Genomic DNA, 23,903 nt, shown 5'->3' with positions numbered 1-23,903 from the left:
AAGGGTTAGTTCACCCAAAAATGAAAATTCTGTCAGTAATTACTCACCCTCATGTTGATACAACCATGTAAGTCTTTCTTTCATCTTCGGATCACAAATTAATATTTTTGTGATTAAATATGAGCGGTGGAATACTCCTCCATTGGCTTTAAGGGGGCCCAAACTTGTCCATCCAGAAAGTCAGTGAAGAAAATGTTTAAATAGTCCATGCCACTACAGTGGCTCACCCGTACGTTTCTCAAGCGACGATAATACTTTTCGTGCGAAAAAAACAAACAAAAGAACGACTTTATTCAACTATTCATTTTCTCTCTTGTAGGCCTCTGACGTGGCTCCATGACGCATGCGCGAGAACTAAACTGACGACGGTCTTCTGCTACTACTACTAGTTACTGGCTGCTCACTCCTTAGGAGTATTACCGCCACCTAGTGTTCAAGATGAAGTGCTGGCATAGCCGGAAGCGCTAAACTTTGTTCACAAGCAGGTGAACGCGCGCGCGCGACATTGATCGTGCTTTTGGTCTCGCTCTAAGTAATTGTTTACAATGTTTAGAAAGTGTGCATTTCCTGGATGTCCGAATCATGAAAAACTAACGAGTAAACGTAAAGGTGCCTTAACATTGCCACAAAATGAATGGCTTACCTTTCACCGTTTCCCATCAAATGATCGTGAGGGACTGAATCTATGGCTGCTGGCTGTTCAACGGGATGTTAATTTACCGATTAATTTCGTCAAGCACATGAAGTTGTGCAGTGAACATTTCTCTCCAGGCGACTTCAAATCAGTTCAACTAAAAAGATTACTGAAATCAACAGCTGTGCCCAACTTGTTTATACAGACCAACAAGGTAAGTGGAAGCAGTATGTGGTAATTGTTAAAGTCATGATACACTCATTTAGTTTTGTCTTTATTTGTATATGGCTATATATTAAATAAAAAAAAAAAACATAATACATGATACAGTGAATTTTACAGTGTCTGTGTATTCAGGTTCGATTAAGTAAGGTTGGTTAAGTCTTCATCTACGTCAAAATCTGCCGACATATTTACAAATAATGGTTTTTACATACAGCGCGCGCGTTCACCTGCTTGTAAACAAAGTTTAGCGCGGCTATGCCAGCACTTCATCTTGAACACTAGGTGGCGGTAATACTCCTAAGGAGTGAGCAGCCAGTAACAAGTAGTAGTAGAAGAAGACCGTCGTCAGTTTAGTTCTCGCACATGCGTCATGGAGCTACGTCAGAGGCCTACAAAAGAGAAAATGAATAGTTGAATAAAGTCTTTCTTTTGTTTGTTTTTTTTCGCACGAAAAGTATTATCGTCGCTTGAGAAACGTACGGGTGAGCCACTGTAGTGGCATGGACTATTTTCTTCACTGACTTTCTGGACGGACAAGTTTGGGCCCCCTTAAAGCCAATGGAGGAGTATTCCACCGCTCATATTTAATCACAAAAATATTAATTTGTGATCCGAAGATGAAAGAAAGACTTACATGGTTGTATCAACATGAGGGTGAGTAATTACTGACAGAATTTTCATTTTTGGGTGAACTAACCCTTTAAATGACTTGCTCCTAGCACAAATTACAGCATCAGTGAAGTGTGGCATGGAAGTGATCAGCCTGTGGCACTGCTGAGGCACTATTAGGCCTTCAGATCATCTGTATATTGTTGGATCGACTGTTTCTCATCTTTCTCTTGAAAATATCCCATAGATTCAGGGGTCAGGCATGTTGGCTGGCCAATAAAACACAGTAATATCATGGTCAACAAACCACTTGGAAGTGGTTTTTGCACTGTGGGCAGTCCTGCTGGAAAAGGAAATCAGTATCTCCATAAAGCTTGTCAGCAGATGGAAGCATAAAGTGCTCCAAAATCTCCTGGAAGATGGCTGCATTGACTTTGCACTTGATAAAACACAATGGACCAACACCAGCAGATGTCACGGCCCCCCAAATCATTACTAACTTCAGAAACTTCCCACTAGACTTCAAGCAGCTTGGATTCTGTGCCTCTCCAGTCTTCCTTCAGACTCTGGGACCATGATTTCAACATGAAATGCAAAATTTACTTTTATCTGAAAAGAGGTTGTTTCTTTTTCAGAAGTGGCTTGGTAGTCCTTTTCCTGAAGATGTCTGAGTGTGGTGACTCTTGATGTGCTGACTCTGGCTTCATTTGACTCATTGTGAAGCTCTCCCAAATCTTTGAATAGGCTTTACTTGACAGTATTCTCAAGCTTGTGGTCATCCCTGTTGCTTGTGCACCTTTGCCTACCCAATTTCTTCCTTGTCAACTTTGCATTTAATATGCTTTGATACATCACTCTGTAAACAGCCACCACATTCAGTAATGACCATCTGTGACTTACACTCTTTGTGGAGGGTGTCAATGATTGTCTCCTGGACCATTGCCAAGTCAGCAGTCTTCCCCATTAGTGTGGTTTCAAAGAACAAGAGATACCCAGAATTTATACTGTAGGGATGGTCATTTAATGAAACTCAAATGTAAATATTCTAATATTTTGAGATACTGGATTTTGGACTTACGCTCTAATCAACAAATTTAAAAAAAAAAAAAAAAAAAAAAAACCTTATGAAATGTATTACTTTACATGTATGGAATCTAGTATAAATGAAAGTTTAATTTTTTTAAATAATTTACAATGAAAAAATTAACTTTTTCACGATATTCTAATTATATGACCAGCACCTGTATTTGCACAAATGTGGCCATCAGTACAGAGTTTGATGCATCCTCTGGTTTTCTCTCTGGTGTGCTCTGGCTACTTGCCAGTTCCCAGGCAGATTCCCATATTTAAAAAATTATCTTTCTGTTAACGAGAGACTGACACAAGTGGCTACAATCTTATAAGGCGAGTGACGATGCGTAGTACGCTGCGGTGAACCTCCTTTGGTGTGTATGGTCGTAATTGATTTTCGTTTGTTTTTTTTATCATTATTTTGAGTAATTCTGTGTCTCATGTTCAGCAGGTGTGACTATGTCCAAGGGTTCCTGTAATTTATTTTGGGGTGGGATCTACACCCACTGATGTGACTGCACCACTGCTTTGCCTGGGTCTCATTTGAATTCAGTTTGTTATTTGTATAACTTGTTTTTTCTAAAATGTTATTGAGTTGATTTTGCTTTTTGATTAAATGTAAATGTTATTTTGATTTATGAAAGCGTAGTTGGTGTTTGCAAATGTGGTATATTCATTTGTATGTGAATGTTAGAGTTTGTATTCCAGCTGTTTGTATTTTTCGTTTGCCTGTTTCAATCTTTGAATTGGAGGGGTTGGCCATGGTTTGTTTGATTTGTGTTTAAAGGGTTAGTTCACCCAAAAATGAAAATAATGTCATTAATTACTCCCCCTCATGTCGTTCTACACCCGTAAGACATTCATTAATCTTCGATATTGTTGATGAAATCCAATGGCTTAGTGAGGCCTCTATTGAGAGCAAAGCCATTGAGACTCTCAAGGTCCATAAAGGTACTAAAAACATTTGAAACAGTTCATGTGATTTCAGTGGCTCTATGTTAATATTATAAAGCGATAAGAACACCCCCCCACCCCCCCATTTTACACACGTCACTAAAACACAGAACCAGGAAACAGGAAACCAAATGAGTTCAGAGAAATTGAAACTGAAGGGTAGTTGAGCTGTTGTGTGTTTGTGTCTCTGTATTCTTGCAGTAAAATGGCAGAAGCCAGAATTTCAGTGGATCAGGATGAGTTCAGGTGTCCAGTGTGTCTGGATCTCCTGAAGGATCCAGTGGCCATTCCCTGTGGACACAGTTACTGTAAGATCTGTATTACAGGCTGCTGGGATCAGGAGGATGAGGTGAGAGTCTACAGCTGCCCTCAGTGCAGACAGACCTTCAGTCCAAGACCTGCTTTAGCTAAAAACACCATTCTGGCTGAAATGGTGGAGAAACTGAAGAAGACTAAACTTCCTGCTGACTGTTATGCTGGAGCTGGAGATGTGCAGTGTGACGTCTGTACTGGAAGAAAACACAAAGCCGTCAAGTCCTGTCTGGTGTGTCTGGAGTCTTACTGTCAGAATCACCTTGAACAACATGAGAGTTGGTTTAAAAAGAGACACAATCTGACTGATGCCACTGAACGACTGCAGGAGATGATCTGCCAGAAACACGACAAGATCCTTGAGGTTTTCTGTCGCACTGATCAGAAGTGTATATGTCTGCTGTGTACGATGGATGAACATAAAAACCACGACACTGTATCAGCTGCAGCACAGAGGACAGAGAAACAGGTATGAACTTAAAGGGGGGTGTTGAAATACCAGTGTGTGAGGGTGTTGGAGCACCGAAATCGTACATGCAGGGGTGGAAATCAACCCGCACATATTTTTTTTTCACCTACTTAAATGAGGCCAGTTCCACAGGAAAACCGCAGACTTGGCAATACTTCACTGAATCTCCTTTGTGATTCTTCTGTTGAAAGCGAGATAAAAAACAGAATAAATGAAATTATAAACAGTAGAATTATATAAAGGTAATACAGTTTTTGTATTTAATATAATCCCCCATTTAGCCTAGTATCATTTGTTTTTAAAAACTTGCCTTTAAAAAAATAAATTAATTAATTAATCTCACTTATAAAATTCCCTTTACCATCAATCCAAAAATCACAATGCCTAAAATAAAATTATATCAATAAGATGCTCTTCCTATAACAAATTGTATTTCTTCTTGTACATTTAATAAACAGTAAAAAAGGATATTCTCATTTTACTACTTAAACCAACAAGTACCACACGCCCCAATGTCCTTTTTAATCCCTGTTTACCTCTATCTATTATCTGTTATCACTGATTATTAGCAATAATCACCTAAAATGCATTAAAGAGAATTAATAAAAATAAAAAAATAAAATAAAATAAACTCTTCACATGTAGTTACTTACGTAATATTACTCAGTACTTAAATGTATATTTACAGTGTAACAAAGACAACTTAAAATAAAGTGTAACAGTTTCTTGTTAGTTAATAGTTACTAGAATGTTAATAATGCATTACACATTTGTTCCTGTGTAGTTGAATAATAATGGAACTGTATTCTAAAGTGTTGCCCATCAAGTTAGTCTGCATTAGGAAGGCTGAAAAAGGGGTTTAGATTCGGGGTGGTAAAAACAGCGTCTCTTGGACAAGACGACACACTACTAACACAACTCACCCTCTTTATTTTGTGTATATCTTGGACAGGAATTAATTTAAGGGGTGGTTCATTGCGATTTCACTTTTTTAACTTTAGTTAGTGTGTAATGTTGCTGTTTGAGCATTAACAACATCTGCAAAGTTACAGAACTGAAAGTTTAATGCAAACTGAGATATTGTCTTTATTGTCTTGGCAGTTTAATGCCTACATTTACAACTGATTGGGACTACAACAAGCTTCTTCTCGGGTTGGTGACATCACCAACCCTGCAATTAACATAATCCCTTTATGGAAGAGTTGTGTACACCAGACACGTAAATGATAATAGAACCCATTATAATCAGTGATATTGTCTACCACTGGATGCGGCGCGGAAGACAGCTTCCAGAATCTACATGAATTCAATGCTGGATTTGCAGAAAGGCTATTGCTGAAAGAAGCAGTTCCTACTTTAAAAGCAGAAGGTGCTGTTTATCGGCCCCAAACAGTAAGTACTTTATTGTTTGTAGATGTCTTTTAAATGTATAGCTCTGTTGCTCTTTTTTTGGATGCATCAAGGACATATACAAAGACCAACGTGGTTTAGCTTCGCTAGCCTGTTAGCTAAATTCTATTTCATACTTCTCCAACAAACGCCTATATACACCTACTAACTTTTATGTTCAGAGTCAAACAGTTGTTCATTCTATAAATTAAACAATACCTTTACAAAAATGCTACTACTCAGTCATAGCCTGACTTCGTCATACTCATATTCTAGGCAGAATGTGAGTCTGATACTGCTCCATTGCACTTGAATTATGGGGCGTGTCTTAACCGAACCAGTAAAAAAAAACCCTCTGCACTCAATTGGATAGACCTACAACCAATCAGAGCAACGCAGTAAGTGACGTATGTTGAACTTACTTAAACTTTTGCCGAATCCCGTTGGAAGGACGGCAAACACATCTTTCCCATCGACAAATGCCTTGATTGCGGTTCTTTGTTCGTCTTTTAAAATTAATGCACTGTCGATTTCTTTTATTACAGACGTGATAGCAGAATCTAAACATCTTACTTCTCCAGCTGCAGTCATCGTTGGTGAAAACCAATTCAACCCAAGCGCTCTTTGATGACGTGGGTGGTTACGTAACCACAGATAGCCTGTCCATCATCGATTAAAGCCTGCCCTGGCAATTTGATTGACTTCCCGTCCAAAAAATGTTGTGGGCGGGGTTCGGGCTGGCACCCAGGCTAACTCAGTCATGTATTCGGCTACAGTAAAGCTTTAATCAGGATAAAACCATGTATTGAAAGCTAACATTTACAAGTGACAGCATATCTAAACACTTTGACAAATACAAACAAAATACTTACCATTCAGAAACTTCCTTTAAAAGCTGTGCTTGCAGAGGTTTTGCTTGACCCTCTTCATTACTGCTATCTGGGTCTGATTTGGGCTCAAATTGAAATGACAATATTGACGCCATTTTTTTTTTTACATTTCCACTGAAAGCACATTTGACTGTCTGAAACTATTGTCTGTAATGGTAAGGGGCGTGGCGTTTCCGTACAACATGCGCTAATCACAATACACTGGGCCAGCTAACCACTCTGAGCCCATTGCGTATTTCGGAGGGAGTGGTATCATGGAACCAGGAAATCACTGTCCTGCAAAGTTTAGCTCCAACTCTAATTAAACACACCTGAAGCTAAACAAAGTCTTCAGGATTACTAACGTTACAGGCAGGTGAGTATTTTTTTCAGAGTTGGAGCTAAACTCTGCAGGACAATGGCCCTCCAGGATCAACATTCCTCACCCCTGTGCTAAACAAAAATGAACCTGAAAAAAAGCATAATAGACCAGTACTTCACCCAAAAAATGAACAATCATCAATTACTCACATTATTCCAAACTGGTATGACGTTCTTTTTTCTGAGGAACACAAAGGTATTCCCTAGAAGGTATTTTAGGGAATGCCTCTGTCCATATATTGAAAGTCATTCAGTTCCAAAAGATTCAATCTTCAAAAAGGACATTAAAGTAGCTTAAAAGAAACCCATACAACACTAAGTGTGATAATCCTAGAGTAATCTTGGAATGTCACAAATGTACTCATAAAAGAGTAGGCAAAAAGTACCTGGTACCCTTCTGACGAGATTCTGAAATGTGCATACAATAGACGCTTTACTATCCCATGAAGCCACAGGAGAGGATTTGTGAATGGCAGTGAAGTGACGCAACTGATGCTGTTAAAGGTGCCCTAGATTCAAAAATTGAATTTATCTTGGCATAGTTGAATAACAAGAGTTCAGTACATGGAAAAGACATACAGTGAGTCTCAAACACCATTGTTTCCTCCTTCTTATATAAATCTCATTTGTTTAAACGACCTCCGAAGAACAGGCGAATCTCAACATAACACCGACTGTTACGTAACAGTTGGGGTGTACGCCCCAATATTTGCATAATGCCAGCCCATGCTGTTCCCAACATTATAAAAAGGCATTAGACAAGGGCAGCCAGTTAACGTCTGGAGCTGCACACAGCCGAATCATCAGACTAGGTAAGCAAGAACAAAAGTGAAAAATGGCAGATGGAGCAATAATAACTGACATAATCCATGATAGCATGATATTTTTACTGATATTTGTAAATTGTCTTTCTAAAAGTTTTGTTAGCATGTTGCTAATGTACTGTTAAATGAGGTTAAAGTTACCATCGTTTCTTACTGTATTCACGGAGACAAGAGCCGTCGCTGTTTTCATTTTTTAAACACTTGGAGTCTGTATAATGCATAAACACAACTTCATTCTTGATAAATCTCTCCAACAGTGTAGCATTAGCCGTTAGCCACTGAGCACAGCCTCAAATTCACTCAGAATAAAACTTTTAACATCCAAATAAATACTTTTCTCACATAATTCGAAGCATGCATGCAGCATGCATGACGAACATCTTGTAAAGATCCATTTGAGGGTTATATTAGCTGTGTGAACTTTGTAAATGTGCTGTAATATAGTCGACAGCTTGTGTGGCAGGAAGCTCGCATCTTAAAGGGGTGGCGCCGAGTGTAAATCAGTGCATTGTTAATGGTGCCCCAAAATAGGCAGTTAAAATCTATGGGGTATTTTGAGCTGAAACTTCACAGACACATTCAGGAGACAGCTTAGTTATATTACATCTTGTGAAAGAACGTTCTTGGACACCTTTAAGTCACATAACAATAACAACATGGGGAATGTAGTATGTCCAAAGTATATTCATAGTATAATGTAACTAGAATGTTTTTATATAATTCTATAGCATTCTTGTAAGTAGTTTACTTATTCAAAATAAGTACCTGCTCAAGAGTATGTGATTATGGACACACCCTCCGTCTTCTAAAGCAATTAGAAAAATTAAATATGGTGGCATGTTTAGTCATGTGACATACATGAGCTAGTGAGGTTTGATGATATTGTCATGTCACCATATTTGATTTGGGCTTTAGAAACATTCTTAAATGTTTTTATTTTTTTTGTGTGTGTTCTGCAAGAGAAAATCATACAAGTTTGGAAAGAAGTGAAGATGAGTAAACAATGAATGAATTTACATTTCTGGGTGAACTATCCCTATAAAACTAGACATTGATGAAATAATTCTGGCACTTATTACTGAACCTATAACCTTATCATGCAAGATCTTTAACCCCTCAATCTCAGCACTTCACTGATACTGGATTCATATCTGTTTACTTGATGATTTATGTGATGTATCCTGTTATTGGTTTGTCCTTTAGCACCAGCTGAAGGAGATGCAGAGGTTGTTCCAGCAGAGGATCCAGCAGAGAGAGAAAGATCTTCAGCAGCTGAGAGAGGCTGTGGAGTCTCATAAGGTGAGTCTGGAGAAGAAGAGAAGTTTGAGAAGTCTCAGTACTCACTGAAGCCACTGTGTGATTGTGATGTGTATCCTAACAGCGCTCTGTGGTGGAGGACAGTGAGAGGATCTTCACTGAGCTCATCCTCTCCATTGAGAGAAGCCGCTCTGAGGCCACACAGCGGATCAGAGATCAGGAAAAGACTGCAGTGAGTCGAGCTGAAGGACGACTGGAGCAGGAGATCAATGATCTGAGGAGGAGAGACGATGAGCTGGAGCAGCTTTCACACACACAGGATCACATCCATTTCCTGCAGGTAACAGAGATCTAGAAGAACAGGATCATAGTGGACTTGAGCAAGAGACTCACAGAGAAATATTTAATTAGAGCAGAATGAGCAATGAACCTTTGACTGAAGTGTTGATCTGTGTGTCCTCAAACAGGAAGTTCAGTGTATTAAAACCTCAAAACCTGACCTTGGGATCATGTCCTAAGAGTCCTTTTGCTGAAGTGTGGAGGTAATGAGCTTTGATTTCTGTTTTCTGTAGAGTTTCCTCTCTCTCTCAGCTCCTCCTGAATCTACATATGTAAATGACAATCCCTTCAGTTCTCTCTCCTCTTTTGATGTTGTGAGAGAATCTGTCCGTCAGCTGAGAGACAAACTGGAGGATTTCTGCAAAGAGGAGCTGAAAAAGATCTCTGACAGAGGTAAAGTCCTGGTGATTCATCTGCTCTCAGAAATGATCCTCCATCATCTCATATCATGTAGAAAATCATATTAGAAATGTCTTAGGAACGGATGCAGGGATCATTTTCTCTTGACATGATAATCACACTCTTCATGTCTGTTGATTTCCACAGTCACTTTTTTTGGTTTGTGGGTGGGATCTACACCCACTGATGTGACTGCACCACTGCTTTGCCTGGGTCTCATTTGAATTCAGTTTGTTATTTGTATAACTTGTTTTTTCTAAAATGTTATTGAGTTGATTTTGCTTTTTGATTAAATGTAAATGTTATTTTGATTTATGAAAGCGTAGTTGGTGTTTGCAAATGTGGTATATTCATTTGTATGTGAATGTTAGAGTTTGTATTCCAGCTGTTTGTATTTTTCGTTTGCCTGTTTCAATCTTTGAATTGGAGGGGTTGGCCATGGTTTGTTTGATTTGTGTTTAAAGGGTTAGTTCACCCAAAAATGAAAATAATGTCATTAATTACTCCCCCTCATGTCGTTCTACACCCGTAAGACATTCATTAATCTTCGATATTGTTGATGAAATCCAATGGCTTAGTGAGGCCTCTATTGAGAGCAAAGCCATTGAGACTCTCAAGGTCCATAAAGGTACTAAAAACATTTGAAACAGTTCATGTGATTTCAGTGGCTCTATGTTAATATTATAAAGCGATAAGAACACCCCCACCCCCCCATTTTACACACGTCACTAAAACACAGAACCAGGAAACAGGAAACCAAATGAGTTCAGAGAAATTGAAACTGAAGGGTAGTTGAGCTGTTGTGTGTTTGTGTCTCTGTATTCTTGCAGTAAAATGGCAGAAGCCAGAATTTCAGTGGATCAGGATGAGTTCAGGTGTCCAGTGTGTCTGGATCTCCTGAAGGATCCAGTGGCCATTCCCTGTGGACACAGTTACTGTAAGATCTGTATTACAGGCTGCTGGGATCAGGAGGATGAGGTGAGAGTCTACAGCTGCCCTCAGTGCAGACAGACCTTCAGTCCAAGACCTGCTTTAGCTAAAAACACCATTCTGGCTGAAATGGTGGAGAAACTGAAGAAGACTAAACTTCCTGCTGACTGTTATGCTGGAGCTGGAGATGTGCAGTGTGACGTCTGTACTGGAAGAAAACACAAAGCCGTCAAGTCCTGTCTGGTGTGTCTGGAGTCTTACTGTCAGAATCACCTTGAACAACATGAGAGTTGGTTTAAAAAGAGACACAATCTGACTGATGCCACTGAACGACTGCAGGAGATGATCTGCCAGAAACACGACAAGATCCTTGAGGTTTTCTGTCGCACTGATCAGAAGTGTATATGTCTGCTGTGTACGATGGATGAACATAAAAACCACGACACTGTATCAGCTGCAGCACAGAGGACAGAGAAACAGGTATGAACTTAAAGGGGGTGTTGAAATACCAGTGTGTGAGGGTGTTGGAGCACCGAAATCGTACATGCAGGGGTGGAAATCAACCCGCACATATTTTTTTTTCACCTACTTAAATGAGGCCAGTTCCACAGGAAAACCGCAGACTTGGCAATACTTCACTGAATCTCCTTTGTGATTCTTCTGTTGAAAGCGAGATAAAAAACAGAATAAATGAAATTATAAACAGTAGAATTATATAAAGGTAATACAGTTTTTGTATTTAATATAATCCCCCATTTAGCCTAGTATCATTTGTTTTTAAAAACTTGCCTTTAAAAAAATAAATTAATTAATTAATCTCACTTATAAAATTCCCTTTACCATCAATCCAAAAATCACAATGCCTAAAATAAAATTATATCAATAAGATGCTCTTCCTATAACAAATTGTATTTCTTCTTGTACATTTAATAAACAGTAAAAAAGGATATTCTCATTTTACTACTTAAACCAACAAGTACCACACGCCCCAATGTCCTTTTTAATCCCTGTTTACCTCTATCTATTATCTGTTATCACTGATTATTAGCAATAATCACCTAAAATGCATTAAAGAGAATTAATAAAAATAAAAAAATAAAATAAAATAAACTCTTCACATGTAGTTACTTACGTAATATTACTCAGTACTTAAATGTATATTTACAGTGTAACAAAGACAACTTAAAATAAAGTGTAACAGTTTCTTGTTAGTTAATAGTTACTAGAATGTTAATAATGCATTACACATTTGTTCCTGTGTAGTTGAATAATAATGGAACTGTATTCTAAAGTGTTGCCCATCAAGTTAGTCTGCATTAGGAAGGCTGAAAAAGGGGTTTAGATTCGGGGTGGTAAAAACAGCGTCTCTTGGACAAGACGACACACTACTAACACAACTCACCCTCTTTATTTTGTGTATATCTTGGACAGGAATTAATTTAAGGGGTGGTTCATTGCGATTTCACTTTTTTAACTTTAGTTAGTGTGTAATGTTGCTGTTTGAGCATTAACAACATCTGCAAAGTTACAGAACTGAAAGTTTAATGCAAACTGAGATATTGTCTTTATTGTCTTGGCAGTTTAATGCCTACATTTACAACTGATTGGGACTACAACAAGCTTCTTCTCGGGTTGGTGACATCACCAACCCTGCAATTAACATAATCCCTTTATGGAAGAGTTGTGTACACCAGACACGTAAATGATAATAGAACCCATTATAATCAGTGATATTGTCTACCACTGGATGCGGCGCGGAAGACAGCTTCCAGAATCTACATGAATTCAATGCTGGATTTGCAGAAAGGCTATTGCTGAAAGAAGCAGTTCCTACTTTAAAAGCAGAAGGTGCTGTTTATCGGCCCCAAACAGTAAGTACTTTATTGTTTGTAGATGTCTTTTAAATGTATAGCTCTGTTGCTCTTTTTTTGGATGCATCAAGGACATATACAAAGACCAACGTGGTTTAGCTTCGCTAGCCTGTTAGCTAAATTCTATTTCATACTTCTCCAACAAACGCCTATATACACCTACTAACTTTTATGTTCAGAGTCAAACAGTTGTTCATTCTATAAATTAAACAATACCTTTACAAAAATGCTACTACTCAGTCATAGCCTGACTTCGTCATACTCATATTCTAGGCAGAATGTGAGTCTGATACTGCTCCATTGCACTTGAATTATGGGGCGTGTCTTAACCGAACCAGTAAAAAAAAACCCTCTGCACTCAATTGGATAGACCTACAACCAATCAGAGCAACGCAGTAAGTGACGTATGTTGAACTTACTTAAACTTTTGCCGAATCCCGTTGGAAGGACGGCAAACACATCTTTCCCATCGACAAATGCCTTGATTGCGGTTCTTTGTTCGTCTTTTAAAATTAATGCACTGTCGATTTCTTTTATTACAGACGTGATAGCAGAATCTAAACATCTTACTTCTCCAGCTGCAGTCATCGTTGGTGAAAACCAATTCAACCCAAGCGCTCTTTGATGACGTGGGTGGTTACGTAACCACAGATAGCCTGTCCATCATCGATTAAAGCCTGCCCTGGCAATTTGATTGACTTCCCGTCCAAAAAATGTTGTGGGCGGGGTTCGGGCTGGCACCCAGGCTAACTCAGTCATGTATTCGGCTACAGTAAAGCTTTAATCAGGATAAAACCATGTATTGAAAGCTAACATTTACAAGTGACAGCATATCTAAACACTTTGACAAATACAAACAAAATACTTACCATTCAGAAACTTCCTTTAAAAGCTGTGCTTGCAGAGGTTTTGCTTGACCCTCTTCATTACTGCTATCTGGGTCTGATTTGGGCTCAAATTGAAATGACAATATTGACGCCATTTTTTTTTTTACATTTCCACTGAAAGCACATTTGACTGTCTGAAACTATTGTCTGTAATGGTAAGGGGCGTGGCGTTTCCGTACAACATGCGCTAATCACAATACACTGGGCCAGCTAACCACTCTGAGCCCATTGCGTATTTCGGAGGGAGTGGTATCATGGAACCAGGAAATCACTGTCCTGCAAAGTTTAGCTCCAACTCTAATTAAACACACCTGAAGCTAAACAAAGTCTTCAGGATTACTAACGTTACAGGCAGGTGAGTATTTTTTTTTCAGAGTTGGAGCTAAACTCTGCAGGACAATGGCCCTCCAGGATCAACATTCCTCACCCCTGTGCTAAACAAAAATGAACCTGAAAAAAAGCATAATAGACCAGTACTTCACCCAAAAAATGAACAATCATCAATTACTCACATTATTCCAAACTGGTATGACGTTCTTTTTTCTGAGGAACACAAAGGTATTCCCTAGAAGGTATTTTAGGGAATGCCTCTGTCCATATATTGAAAGTCATTCAGTTCCAAAAGATTCAATCTTCAAAAAGGACATTAAAGTAGCTTAAAAGAAACCCATACAACACTAAGTGTGATAATCCTAGAGTAATCTTGGAATGTCACAAATGTACTCATAAAAGAGTAGGCAAAAAGTACCTGGTACCCTTCTGACGAGATTCTGAAATGTGCATACAATAGACGCTTTACTATCCCATGAAGCCACAGGAGAGGATTTGTGAATGGCAGTGAAGTGACGCAACTGATGCTGTTAAAGGTGCCCTAGATTCAAAAATTGAATTTATCTTGGCATAGTTGAATAACAAGAGTTCAGTACATGGAAAAGACATACAGTGAGTCTCAAACACCATTGTTTCCTCCTTCTTATATAAATCTCATTTGTTTAAACGACCTCCGAAGAACAGGCGAATCTCAACATAACACCGACTGTTACGTAACAGTTGGGGTGTACGCCCCAATATTTGCATAATGCCAGCCCATGCTGTTCCCAACATTATAAAAAGGCATTAGACAAGGGCAGCCAGTTAACGTCTGGAGCTGCACACAGCCGAATCATCAGACTAGGTAAACAAGAACAAAAGTGAAAAATGGCAGATGGAGCAATAATAACTGACATAATCCATGATAGCATGATATTTTTACTGATATTTGTAAATTGTCTTTCTAAAAGTTTTGTTAGCATGTTGCTAATGTACTGTTAAATGAGGTTAAAGTTACCATCGTTTCTTACTGTATTCACGGAGACAAGAGCCGTCGCTGTTTTCATTTTTTAAACACTTGGAGTCTGTATAATGCATAAACACAACTTCATTCTTGATAAATCTCTCCAACAGTGTAGCATTAGCCGTTAGCCACTGAGCACAGCCTCAAATTCACTCAGAATAAAACTTTTAACATCCAAATAAATACTTTTCTCACATAATTCGAAGCATGCATGCAGCATGCATGACGAACATCTTGTAAAGATCCATTTGAGGGTTATATTAGCTGTGTGAACTTTGTAAATGTGCTGTAATATAGTCGACAGCTTGTGTGGCAGGAAGCTCGCATCTTAAAGGGGTGGCGCCGAGTGTAAATCAGTGCATTGTTAATGGTGCCCCAAAATAGGCAGTTAAAATCTATGGGGTATTTTGAGCTGAAACTTCACAGACACATTCAGGAGACAGCTTAGTTATATTACATCTTGTGAAAGAACGTTCTTGGACACCTTTAAGTCACATAACAATAACAACATGGGGAATGTAGTATGTCCAAAGTATATTCATAGTATAATGTAACTAGAATGTTTTTATATAATTCTATAGCATTCTTGTAAGTAGTTTACTTATTCAAAATAAGTACCTGCTCAAGAGTATGTGATTATGGACACACCCTCCGTCTTCTAAAGCAATTAGAAAAATTAAATATGGTGGCATGTTTAGTCATGTGACATACATGAGCTAGTGAGGTTTGATGATATTGTCATGTCACCATATTTGATTTGGGCTTTAGAAACATTCTTAAATGTTTTTATTTTTTTTGTGTGTGTTCTGCAAGAGAAAATCATACAAGTTTGGAAAGAAGTGAAGATGAGTAAACAATGAATGAATTTACATTTCTGGGTGAACTATCCCTATAAAACTAGACATTGATGAAATAATTCTGGCACTTATTACTGAACCTATAACCTTATCATGCAAGATCTTTAACCCCTCAATCTCAGCACTTCACTGATACTGGATTCATATCTGTTTACTTGATGATTTATGTGATGTATCCTGTTATTGGTTTGTCCTTTAGCACCAGCTGAAGGAGATGCAGAGGTTGTTCCAGCAGAGGATCCAGCAGAGAGAGAAAGATCTTCAGCAGCTGAGAGAGGCTGTGGAGTCTCATAAGGTGAGTCTGGAGAAGAAGAGAAGTTTGAGAAGTCTCAGTACTCACTGAAGCCACTGTGTGATTGTGATGTGTATCCTAACAGCGCTCTGTGGTGGAGGACAGTGAGAGGATCTTCACTGAGCTCATCCTCTCCATTGAGAGAAGCCGCTCTGAGGCCACACAGCGGATCAGAGATCAGGAAAAGACTGCAGTGAGTCGAGCTGAAGGACGACTGGAGCAGGAGATCAATGATCTGAGGAGGAGAAACGATGAGCTGGAGCAGCTTTCACACACACAGGATCACATCCATTTCCTGCAGGTAACAGAGATCTAGAAGAACAGGATCATAGTGGACTTGAGCAAGAGACTCACAGAGAAATATTTAATTAGAGCAGAATGAGCAATGAACCTTTGACTGAAGTGTTGATCTGTGTGTCCTCAAACAGGAAGTTCAGTGTATTAAAACCTCAAAACCTGACCTTGGGATCATGTCCTAAGAGTCCTTTTGCTGAAGTGTGGAGGTAATGAGCTTTGATTTCTGTTTTCTGTAGAGTTTCCTCTCTCTCTCAGCTCCTCCTGAATCTACATATGTAAATGACAATCCCTTCAGTTCTCTCTCCTCTTTTGATGTTGTGAGAGAATCTGTCCGTCAGCTGAGAGACAAACTGGAGGATTTCTGCAAAGAGGAGCTGAAAAAGATCTCTGACAGAGGTAAAGTCCTGGTGATTCATCTGCTCTCAGAAATGATCCTCCATCATCTCATATCATGTAGAAAATCATATTAGAAATGTCTTAGGAACGGATGCAGGGATCATTTTCTCTTGACATGATAATCACACTCTTCATGTCTGTTGATTTCCACAGTCACTTTCACCAACATTGTTCCCAGAACCAGGAATGACTTCCTACAATGTAAGTCACTAAGAAAACAAGCAAAGAAACTCACTGAGTTCATGTTCCTCCTGTAGAAGGAGAAAGAAAACATGACAGAAGAGAAAAATTATAATTTTTCAATGGGGGGTGTACCGCCCCTCAAGGGTATAGACAGAATCATTGATTATTTAGCATTTAGACACAATATAACACAATTTTTTTTTTCTTGTTCTTGTTTTCCATTGGAAAAAATTAATATGAATGCGTCTTCTTTGCTAATTGGCTGCAATTCAATCTATGTAATTAAGGTTGCAATGCCAAATTTCTAATGCGTTTATTTAACACTCATAAATATAATTTCTATTTATGTGGCTTTTTATACTTATAAAACTAATGATAATGATTTTTACACTATCCAGTCAAATTTATTGACATGTTCTTAAATGATATATAGGTGAATAATAGTAATAATAATAATAATAATAGGGTAACACTTTTCAGTAAGGTTCATTTGTTAACATTAGTTAATGTATTAACTAACATGAAATAACCATGAGCAATACATTTGTTACTGTATTTGTTGTTAATGTTAGTTAATAGAAATACAGCTGTTCATTGTTTGTTCATGTTACTTCACAGTGCATTAATGTTAACAAATACAACTCTTGGTTTTAATAATGTATTAGTAAATGCTGAAATTAACATTGAAAAAGATTTAATAAATGCTGTAGAAGTGCAGTTCATTATTAGTTCATGTTAACTAAAATAGTTAACTAATGAACCTTATTGTAAAGTGTTATCAATAATAATAACAGACACCAAAATAAATATTACAAATAGGTCTGTCAATATATTTTTTAAATTGTGATTAATCGCAAAGGTGCACTTATCATGAAATTAAACATAGACTATTTATTTTGTTTAATGTTTTTAATGTTTGTCATTATTTCACAAAATTTTTATATGCAGTAAAGAGAACCATCAGAACAGTTTCAATCTCAGAAGTTTTCATATGACATTTAATATTGCAAACTTTGCCTAGACACCAAATTCAGAATCAAAAGTCACTTTATTATGAACTTTGAACATTTATAATCAAATTCAAAAACAAATTACTTGAACATGCATTTGGATGGAAAACTCAGCTGATCTCAGATCGCAGCTGATTCTCCTAGAAAGAAATGAACTGTCGCGGCTGGGTACTGCTCAGACACTTGGTCCATGTGCAGCTTTATTTGAAAGAACAAAATCCACAAAACATAATCCAAAGGGCAAGGCAAAAGAGGAATCCAAAAGACAGGCAAAGTTCCAAAACCACAAGAGATACAAAATAACAAAGTCATAAAAACAGAGCTTGACAATATAGAACCTTGATGACAAATGCAGAAACAAACAACTTAAATAGGCAGACAAATGATACAAATGAGAACCAGCTTAGGGCAATCAACCCAGATAAGAACTGGGCAGAAGGACTCTGGGAAATAGAGTTCATGGCAGAGACACAGTGGAAGGGGAAGAAGGAGTGCCATGGGGGAGCCGAAGACCACCACAGCTGTGTAGATGAGCTAAAAGACCCCCAAGGTGGAGCTGATAACCACCACAGCTGAGCAGACAGGTTCGTAGAATCCCATGGTGGAGTAGATGACCACCACAACTGTGCAGATGAGTCTGTAGAATCCAGTGATGGAGCCGAAGACCACCACAGTCGTGTAGACAGGCTTGTAGGCCCCCACGGTGGATCTGTGGGAATTACAGGCCAACTCTGTTGATCAAACAGAAGTGGCACAAAAAGGTTAGTATAAGCCACAGAGGCTACCACAGAGAAGGCAGCCAGTTCAAGGACGACCTCTCTGGTTGCACTGAAACTGGCCGACAGTTCATGAACAACCTCTCTGGTTGTGTTGAAATAATCAGGTAGTTCATGAACTGGAGTTGAGTCTTGGGCAGGACTAGACTCTGATGCAGATTCGTAAACTCAGAAACAAGCTCATTGGCTTGTGCGGGTTTTGCAGAAAACTCTAGAGTTAGAGCAGGCTCTGAAATAGACTTAATCTGGAGCGAGCTCTGGAGTGAATTCTTGAACTGGAGCGGGCTCTGAAATAGACTCTTGAGCAAGAGCAGACTCTGAAACAGACCTTTGGACTAGAACGGGCTCTGGAGTAGAGTCTTGTGCTGGAGTGAGCTTTGGAGTAGATTCTTGAACTGGAGCGGGCTGTAAAACAGAATCTTGAACTGGAGCGGGCTCTGAAACAGATTATTGAACTGGAGCGGGCTCTGAAACAGACCTTTAGACTAGAACAGGCTCTGGACTAGAGTCTTGGGCTGGAGTGGGCTCTGAACCAGAATCTTGAACTGGAGCTGGCTCAAAAACAGACTAGGGCTCTGAAACAGATTCTTGGGCAGGAGCAGATTCTGAAACAGACCTTTAGTATAGAAGTCTTAGGCTGGACCAAGCTTAGGAATTGATCCTTTGCCAGTGATGGGAAATATCGTTGACTTTGGTAACCACCGCCAAGACCCCCACACTCGATATTACCACTGAGATGCCAGCTGTTCAAATAGACGTCATTTTTGTACAACGTCATTGTAGTGATTTTGGATTAGCCTCACATGAGGGCACCACAAATGCAGTTATTCATGGTCTTAAATATTCATATTAATATTTTGTATTAATATTAATATTGAGTCAGATGATTCCTTCCAATATTTCGGGTCACCAGTCAGGAATCTCACCTTGACAATAAAGAACAATCATGAAAGATTGTTGAAGAACTTGCAGTATTCCTGTTCATTTTTGGTGATTTCAAGCCAATATGTTTAGAAAATGTCTTTCTTTTTGAGCATTTCTTTGTTCTTGCTGTGCTCTAGCCAGAACCGGTTTTGCAGCCCTAGGAGTCCATGGTCATTTATACCTTGAACTCGGGCATGGAGGGCTGAGGTGAACAAAGGCAACTCATGATGAAATTAGCCTCTGATCAATGGGCCGTTGATGTCATCTTTCCTGTCCTCCACCTTTGACAGTCCTGATTACAATAGTCATTTAGTTGTCGTTGAGGGTCCTATCACACTCTTTATGGAGGGCTGAGGTGAACAAAGGCAACTCATGATGAAATTAGCCTCTGATCAATGGGCCGTTGATGTCATCTTTCCTGTCCTCCACCTTTGACAGTCCTGATTACAATAGTCATTTAGTTGTCGTTGAGGGTCCTATCACACTCTTTTGTATTAATCAAAGTGGGACAGAGGGATGTCCTATTGTTAAGCTCTGGTGCCATCACATCTGCTGTTCACTACATCGGTGTGTCTTCTAGACAAGAAGCCGGTCTCAAAGATCTTGGAATTCTTGCCATCCTGCCTTCAAACGCAATATCCATGATGACCGGAAACACAGATGGGTCATCCATGATGGCTGAAGGCTCTGGCTGGAGAATCGGGCAAAACATCCATGATGACTGGAGTTTCTGACGTGGTGACCATGTTGGCTGGAGGTATGTGTGTGTTAGCCATGTTGAGTGTAGAATCAGAAGTCATGATAACTTGAGCCAACAGGTGACGATAGATCAGGTACTCAATGAAACCCCAATAGATCCCACATTTCACATGATGGTAAGGGAGATTCCAAGCAATTGTTAAAAATTTCAATGAGTTCTGATTCATGATATTTAGGTCCCATAGCTACAGTCCAAAAAAATCTGGGAAAACCCAGAGATCCCAAGTCCCTCATGATGCAAAGCAGCCAATGCCTGACACCTTGCTTTTAATTCCTTCTTAGTGGAACAATGAACGATACGAAAACTCCTATTGTCAAAGTCCAACAAATTACCAATACTCACTAGCTGCTGGATCTGTAGTGATGGAGGTTTTCTGTCACGGCTGGGTACTGCTCAGAGATTAGGTTTAGGAAGATCCATGTGCAGCTTTATTTGAAAGAACAAAATCCACAAAATCAAAAGGGCAAGGCAAAAGAGGAATCCAAATGACAGGCAACATTCCAAAACCACAAGAGATACAAAATAACAGAAAGAACAGAACTTGAAAATATAGAACCTTAATGACAAATGCAGAAACAAACACAACTTAAATAGGCAGAAAAACGATACAGCTGAGGGCAATCAACCCAGATGAGAACTAGGCAAAAGGACTCTGGATGACTCTTGGATGTCTGCATCTCAAGAGAATGCAAAATGCAAGCGTCAAATTATGTTTTATAAACAAAGTTTGGGAGGAACACATTCAAACAGTCTTTCTAATCAGCTCGAGAGGAGGAATATATACACAGACGAGAGCCGGCTCGCCTATAGTTACTTCAACAGATTTCTGCATCCCTCAGCCACCCCGTTCCTCGGCTTGGGATATGTGGAGAACTTTGGGTTTGGGCTAAATTCCAAGCTCAAAGCCCTCGATCCCCTTGGACAGCACATCAAAAATACGCTTATTACTCTATTCAATCATTTGTAAATGTGAACTCATGAAAACAACTGCCACAGGTAATCGGACAATATTTATTTATTTGTTAAAGATTTATTTTTGGTGTCTCATCTTAGATTCAAATCTATAAATCAAAATGTATTGCATTTATGAAGAAAAAGTTCAGCCCCCAAGGCTCTATCGCTATTGCCTCAATGGTGTACAGTGTCTTTGGGTGGATAAGGACTGTTTGTGATTTGGTCTTAGTGACTTAGAAGTCCTCTTGACTACTTCGAGCATTTCACAGATTTAGGAGCTAGTTTTAATGCTAAAGTGCTTTGTGAAATACTCTTAGAGAAAAATGTAGGACTCCTAAAATTAGGACTGACATGCCCATTATTTTTAAGAGTTTCTCCTAAATCAGCAATTTAGGAGCTACTTTTAGCCTTAAGATGTTTTTTGAATGTGGCCCTAGATTCTTAATTCATGATTCTGATGTGTTTTATCTCCATCAGATTCCCATCAGCTCAATCTGGATCTGAACACAGTGAATAAAAACCTCAGTCTGTCTGAGAAGAACAGAGTGATTACATTCACTAACACAGAGCATCCGTATCCTGATCATCAAGACAGATTTGATGTGCATTTTCAGGTGTTGTGTAGAAAGAGTGTGTGTGGACGCTGTTACTGGGAGATTGAGAGGAGTGGTGATATTAGTGTGTTTATATCAGTGTCATATAAAAGCATCAGCAGGAAGGGATTGGGTAAAGAGTGTGTGTTTGGAGGTAATGATCAGTCCTGGAGATTGAACTGCTCTTCCTCCAGTTATTCTTTCTGGCACAATGACATAGTGACTAAACTCCCAGTAAAGCCCATAAGCAGTAGAATAGGAGTGTATGTGGATCACAGTGCAGGAACTCTGTCCTTCTACAGCGTCTCTGGAGACAAAATGAGCCTCATCCACACAGTCCAGACCACATTCACTCAACCGCTCTATCCTGGGTTTTGGGTTGGTTATACTAGATCATCAGTAAAACTGTGTTGATAAATCAAAAAGGACTGTTGAGAGATTCTACCCATAATGCTTTGAGCAAATCTAATAATTTTCCATGAATAGTTTTGAGTATCGACCGGAGTGATCTTTAATTGGGATTCCCTAGATTCGGGGTTTAACAGTAATACAGGGTATCCGTGGGGCATTAAAAAGCATTAATTAAAGTAATTAAATGGATTTTGCGAAAATTAAGGCCTTAAATGGCCTTAGATTCAGCCATTTAAGGCCATGGTGGTTTACATTCATCACCCCCCCACAAAATTTCATATTTGTATTTTCAATAAATATTTAAAACAATCCCATAACATTATTTAATGCAGTTGCAATCAATCAAAAATATGCAGATTTACATAAGCTGCAATATTCAGATATATTATCTGAATATTCAAATATTCAAATTTAAAAATTGGCATTAAAAAGACATTAAAAAGCATTAAATTAGATTTGATGAAACCTGTAAAAACCCTGTAATAGTAATGAATCCTCATATAGACAGTGAGATCTGTGTGTGTGTAATGATGAGTGACGGTGTGTATCTGTGCTTTTCTCAAGCTCTATTTGTGCGGATGGAATTCAGTTCTTATTATAGAGTCACAATATATCGTTTTTATTGTTACTATCAGAATTATCTTAAGTTGAAATGATCACACACAGCATTCATTGAAATGTATCATTCAATAAAATATGTAATTTGCTGTAAAATGTATCGATTTTACATTTATTAATAAATGTAAAATATATAAACCCATATCATGTGATCATACTGTAAACTTTTGGTCAGTGAAAGTTTGAGCACAATTATTCCAATCTAATCCAGTTTACTTTAAATAAACATCCTCCTGAACAATTTACAGATCCGATACTCTGATCACTCTGAGAAAAGATATTATAAGTATTAAGATATCTAAATCAGAGAATATTATAGGTGCGAGTGGATGATTTGTTTTTGGACGCAGATTTGGGTGACGTTGGAGCTGATCCGCACATGTCTAGTCTGAATTCATCATGTAGTGTTGTGGTGAATAATGTCAGTGTTTTCTTTCTATATCTTTCATGTGATCATCCCGCTGCTGCTCTCAGTGCTGTTATGAACACAAATAATTCAATATATTAATATACTTCACTTTCATCAGAGCAAAGAGAGTCAATGATGAAGTGTTTCAATAGAGGACGTCAAACACTCTCATTAGATGAGCGACCCATGTGATCTATACTGTGACCTTTGAACTTCCTGAAAGATGAGCCAATCCCACTCGATTATGACCTGAAAAACTTCATTTCATTTCTGTCTTTGTTGTATTTGTCCTATTGTCTGTAATTTGCTGCTTTGTACTTATTTTAATAACAAAAATTAACATATCTATATTGTGATATATTGTTACTGTTATCATTATTTGAATTAAAATGTATACCTTGAAATAAAATTTTGGTCATATTGCCTACCCCAAAATGACACATAAAATTAATTCTACTTTATTAAGTCATACACTGTTTTAAAGATGTATTTTTAACTTGTAAACCACATTTGTAGCTATTTGCATATTAATACTGTAATATTTGGTATAAATGATTTCTACACCCAACCATTACTGTTTTGCTTACTGGACACAATATTACACTCTTTCATTTATAGTTCCTAATATTTGCTTATATATATATATATATATATATATATATATATATAT

The 23,903-nt window shown here is 38.4% G+C and overlaps 2 protein-coding genes across 5 annotated transcripts; both read left to right on the top strand.

Moving 5' to 3' along the window:
• Window positions 1-3,616: 3,616 nt before the first annotated feature.
• Window positions 3,617-6,907, top strand: LOC137024916 (E3 ubiquitin/ISG15 ligase TRIM25-like). 3 transcript variants are annotated; one of them, XM_067392872.1, is made up of 4 exons: window positions 3,617-4,274; window positions 5,376-5,666; window positions 5,940-6,061; window positions 6,209-6,907. In XM_067392872.1, the coding sequence occupies exons 1-2, from the start codon at window positions 3,699-3,701 to the stop codon at window positions 5,397-5,399; spliced, it is 600 nt and encodes a 199-aa protein (XP_067248973.1). In that variant the 5' UTR covers window positions 3,617-3,698; the 3' UTR covers window positions 5,400-5,666; window positions 5,940-6,061; window positions 6,209-6,907. The 3 variants fall into 3 exon arrangements, with proteins under 3 accessions (XP_067248973.1, XP_067248974.1, XP_067248972.1); XM_067392873.1 differs by lacking the exon at window positions 5,940-6,061; XM_067392871.1 differs by having other exon boundaries at window positions 5,940-6,907.
• Window positions 6,908-9,344: 2,437 nt separating this feature from the next.
• LOC137024904 (tripartite motif-containing protein 16-like protein) lies at window positions 9,345-23,789 on the top strand. Of its 2 annotated transcripts, XM_067392858.1 has the most exons (8): window positions 9,345-9,536; window positions 9,626-9,726; window positions 10,563-11,142; window positions 15,810-15,905; window positions 15,988-16,203; window positions 16,436-16,595; window positions 16,749-16,796; window positions 21,680-23,789. In XM_067392858.1, the coding sequence occupies exons 3-8, from the start codon at window positions 10,567-10,569 to the stop codon at window positions 22,207-22,209; spliced, it is 1,626 nt and encodes a 541-aa protein (XP_067248959.1). In that variant the 5' UTR covers window positions 9,345-9,536; window positions 9,626-9,726; window positions 10,563-10,566; the 3' UTR covers window positions 22,210-23,789. The 2 variants fall into 2 exon arrangements, with proteins under 2 accessions (XP_067248959.1, XP_067248960.1); XM_067392859.1 differs by lacking the exons at window positions 9,345-9,536; window positions 9,626-9,726; window positions 21,680-23,789 and adding an exon at window positions 20,069-20,240 and having other exon boundaries at window positions 10,493-11,142.
• The last annotated feature ends 114 nt before the right edge of the window (window positions 23,790-23,903 follow it).

This window comes from Chanodichthys erythropterus, chromosome 8 (assembly GCF_024489055.1).
Source record: "Chanodichthys erythropterus isolate Z2021 chromosome 8, ASM2448905v1, whole genome shotgun sequence".
Lineage (NCBI taxonomy): Eukaryota > Metazoa > Chordata > Actinopteri > Cypriniformes > Xenocyprididae > Chanodichthys > Chanodichthys erythropterus.
Note: the sequence above shows the minus strand (reverse complement) of the source record. Positions and strands in the feature narration are given on the sequence as shown.

Coding starts and splice junctions, on each gene's coding strand:
- LOC137024916 (XM_067392873.1), top strand. CDS start 3,699: ATGGCAGAAGCCAGAATTTCAGTGGATCAGGATGAGTTCAGGTGTCCA. Junction 4,275..5,375: donor CACAGAGGACAGAGAAACAG/GTATGAACTTAA, acceptor TTGTCTTGGCAG/TTTAATGCCTACATTTACAA.
- LOC137024904 (XM_067392858.1), top strand. CDS start 10,567: ATGGCAGAAGCCAGAATTTCAGTGGATCAGGATGAGTTCAGGTGTCCA. Junction 16,204..16,435: donor ATCACATCCATTTCCTGCAG/GTAACAGAGATC, acceptor TGTTTTCTGTAG/AGTTTCCTCTCTCTCTCAGC. Junction 16,797..21,679: donor CAGGAATGACTTCCTACAAT/GTAAGTCACTAA, acceptor TATCTCCATCAG/ATTCCCATCAGCTCAATCTG.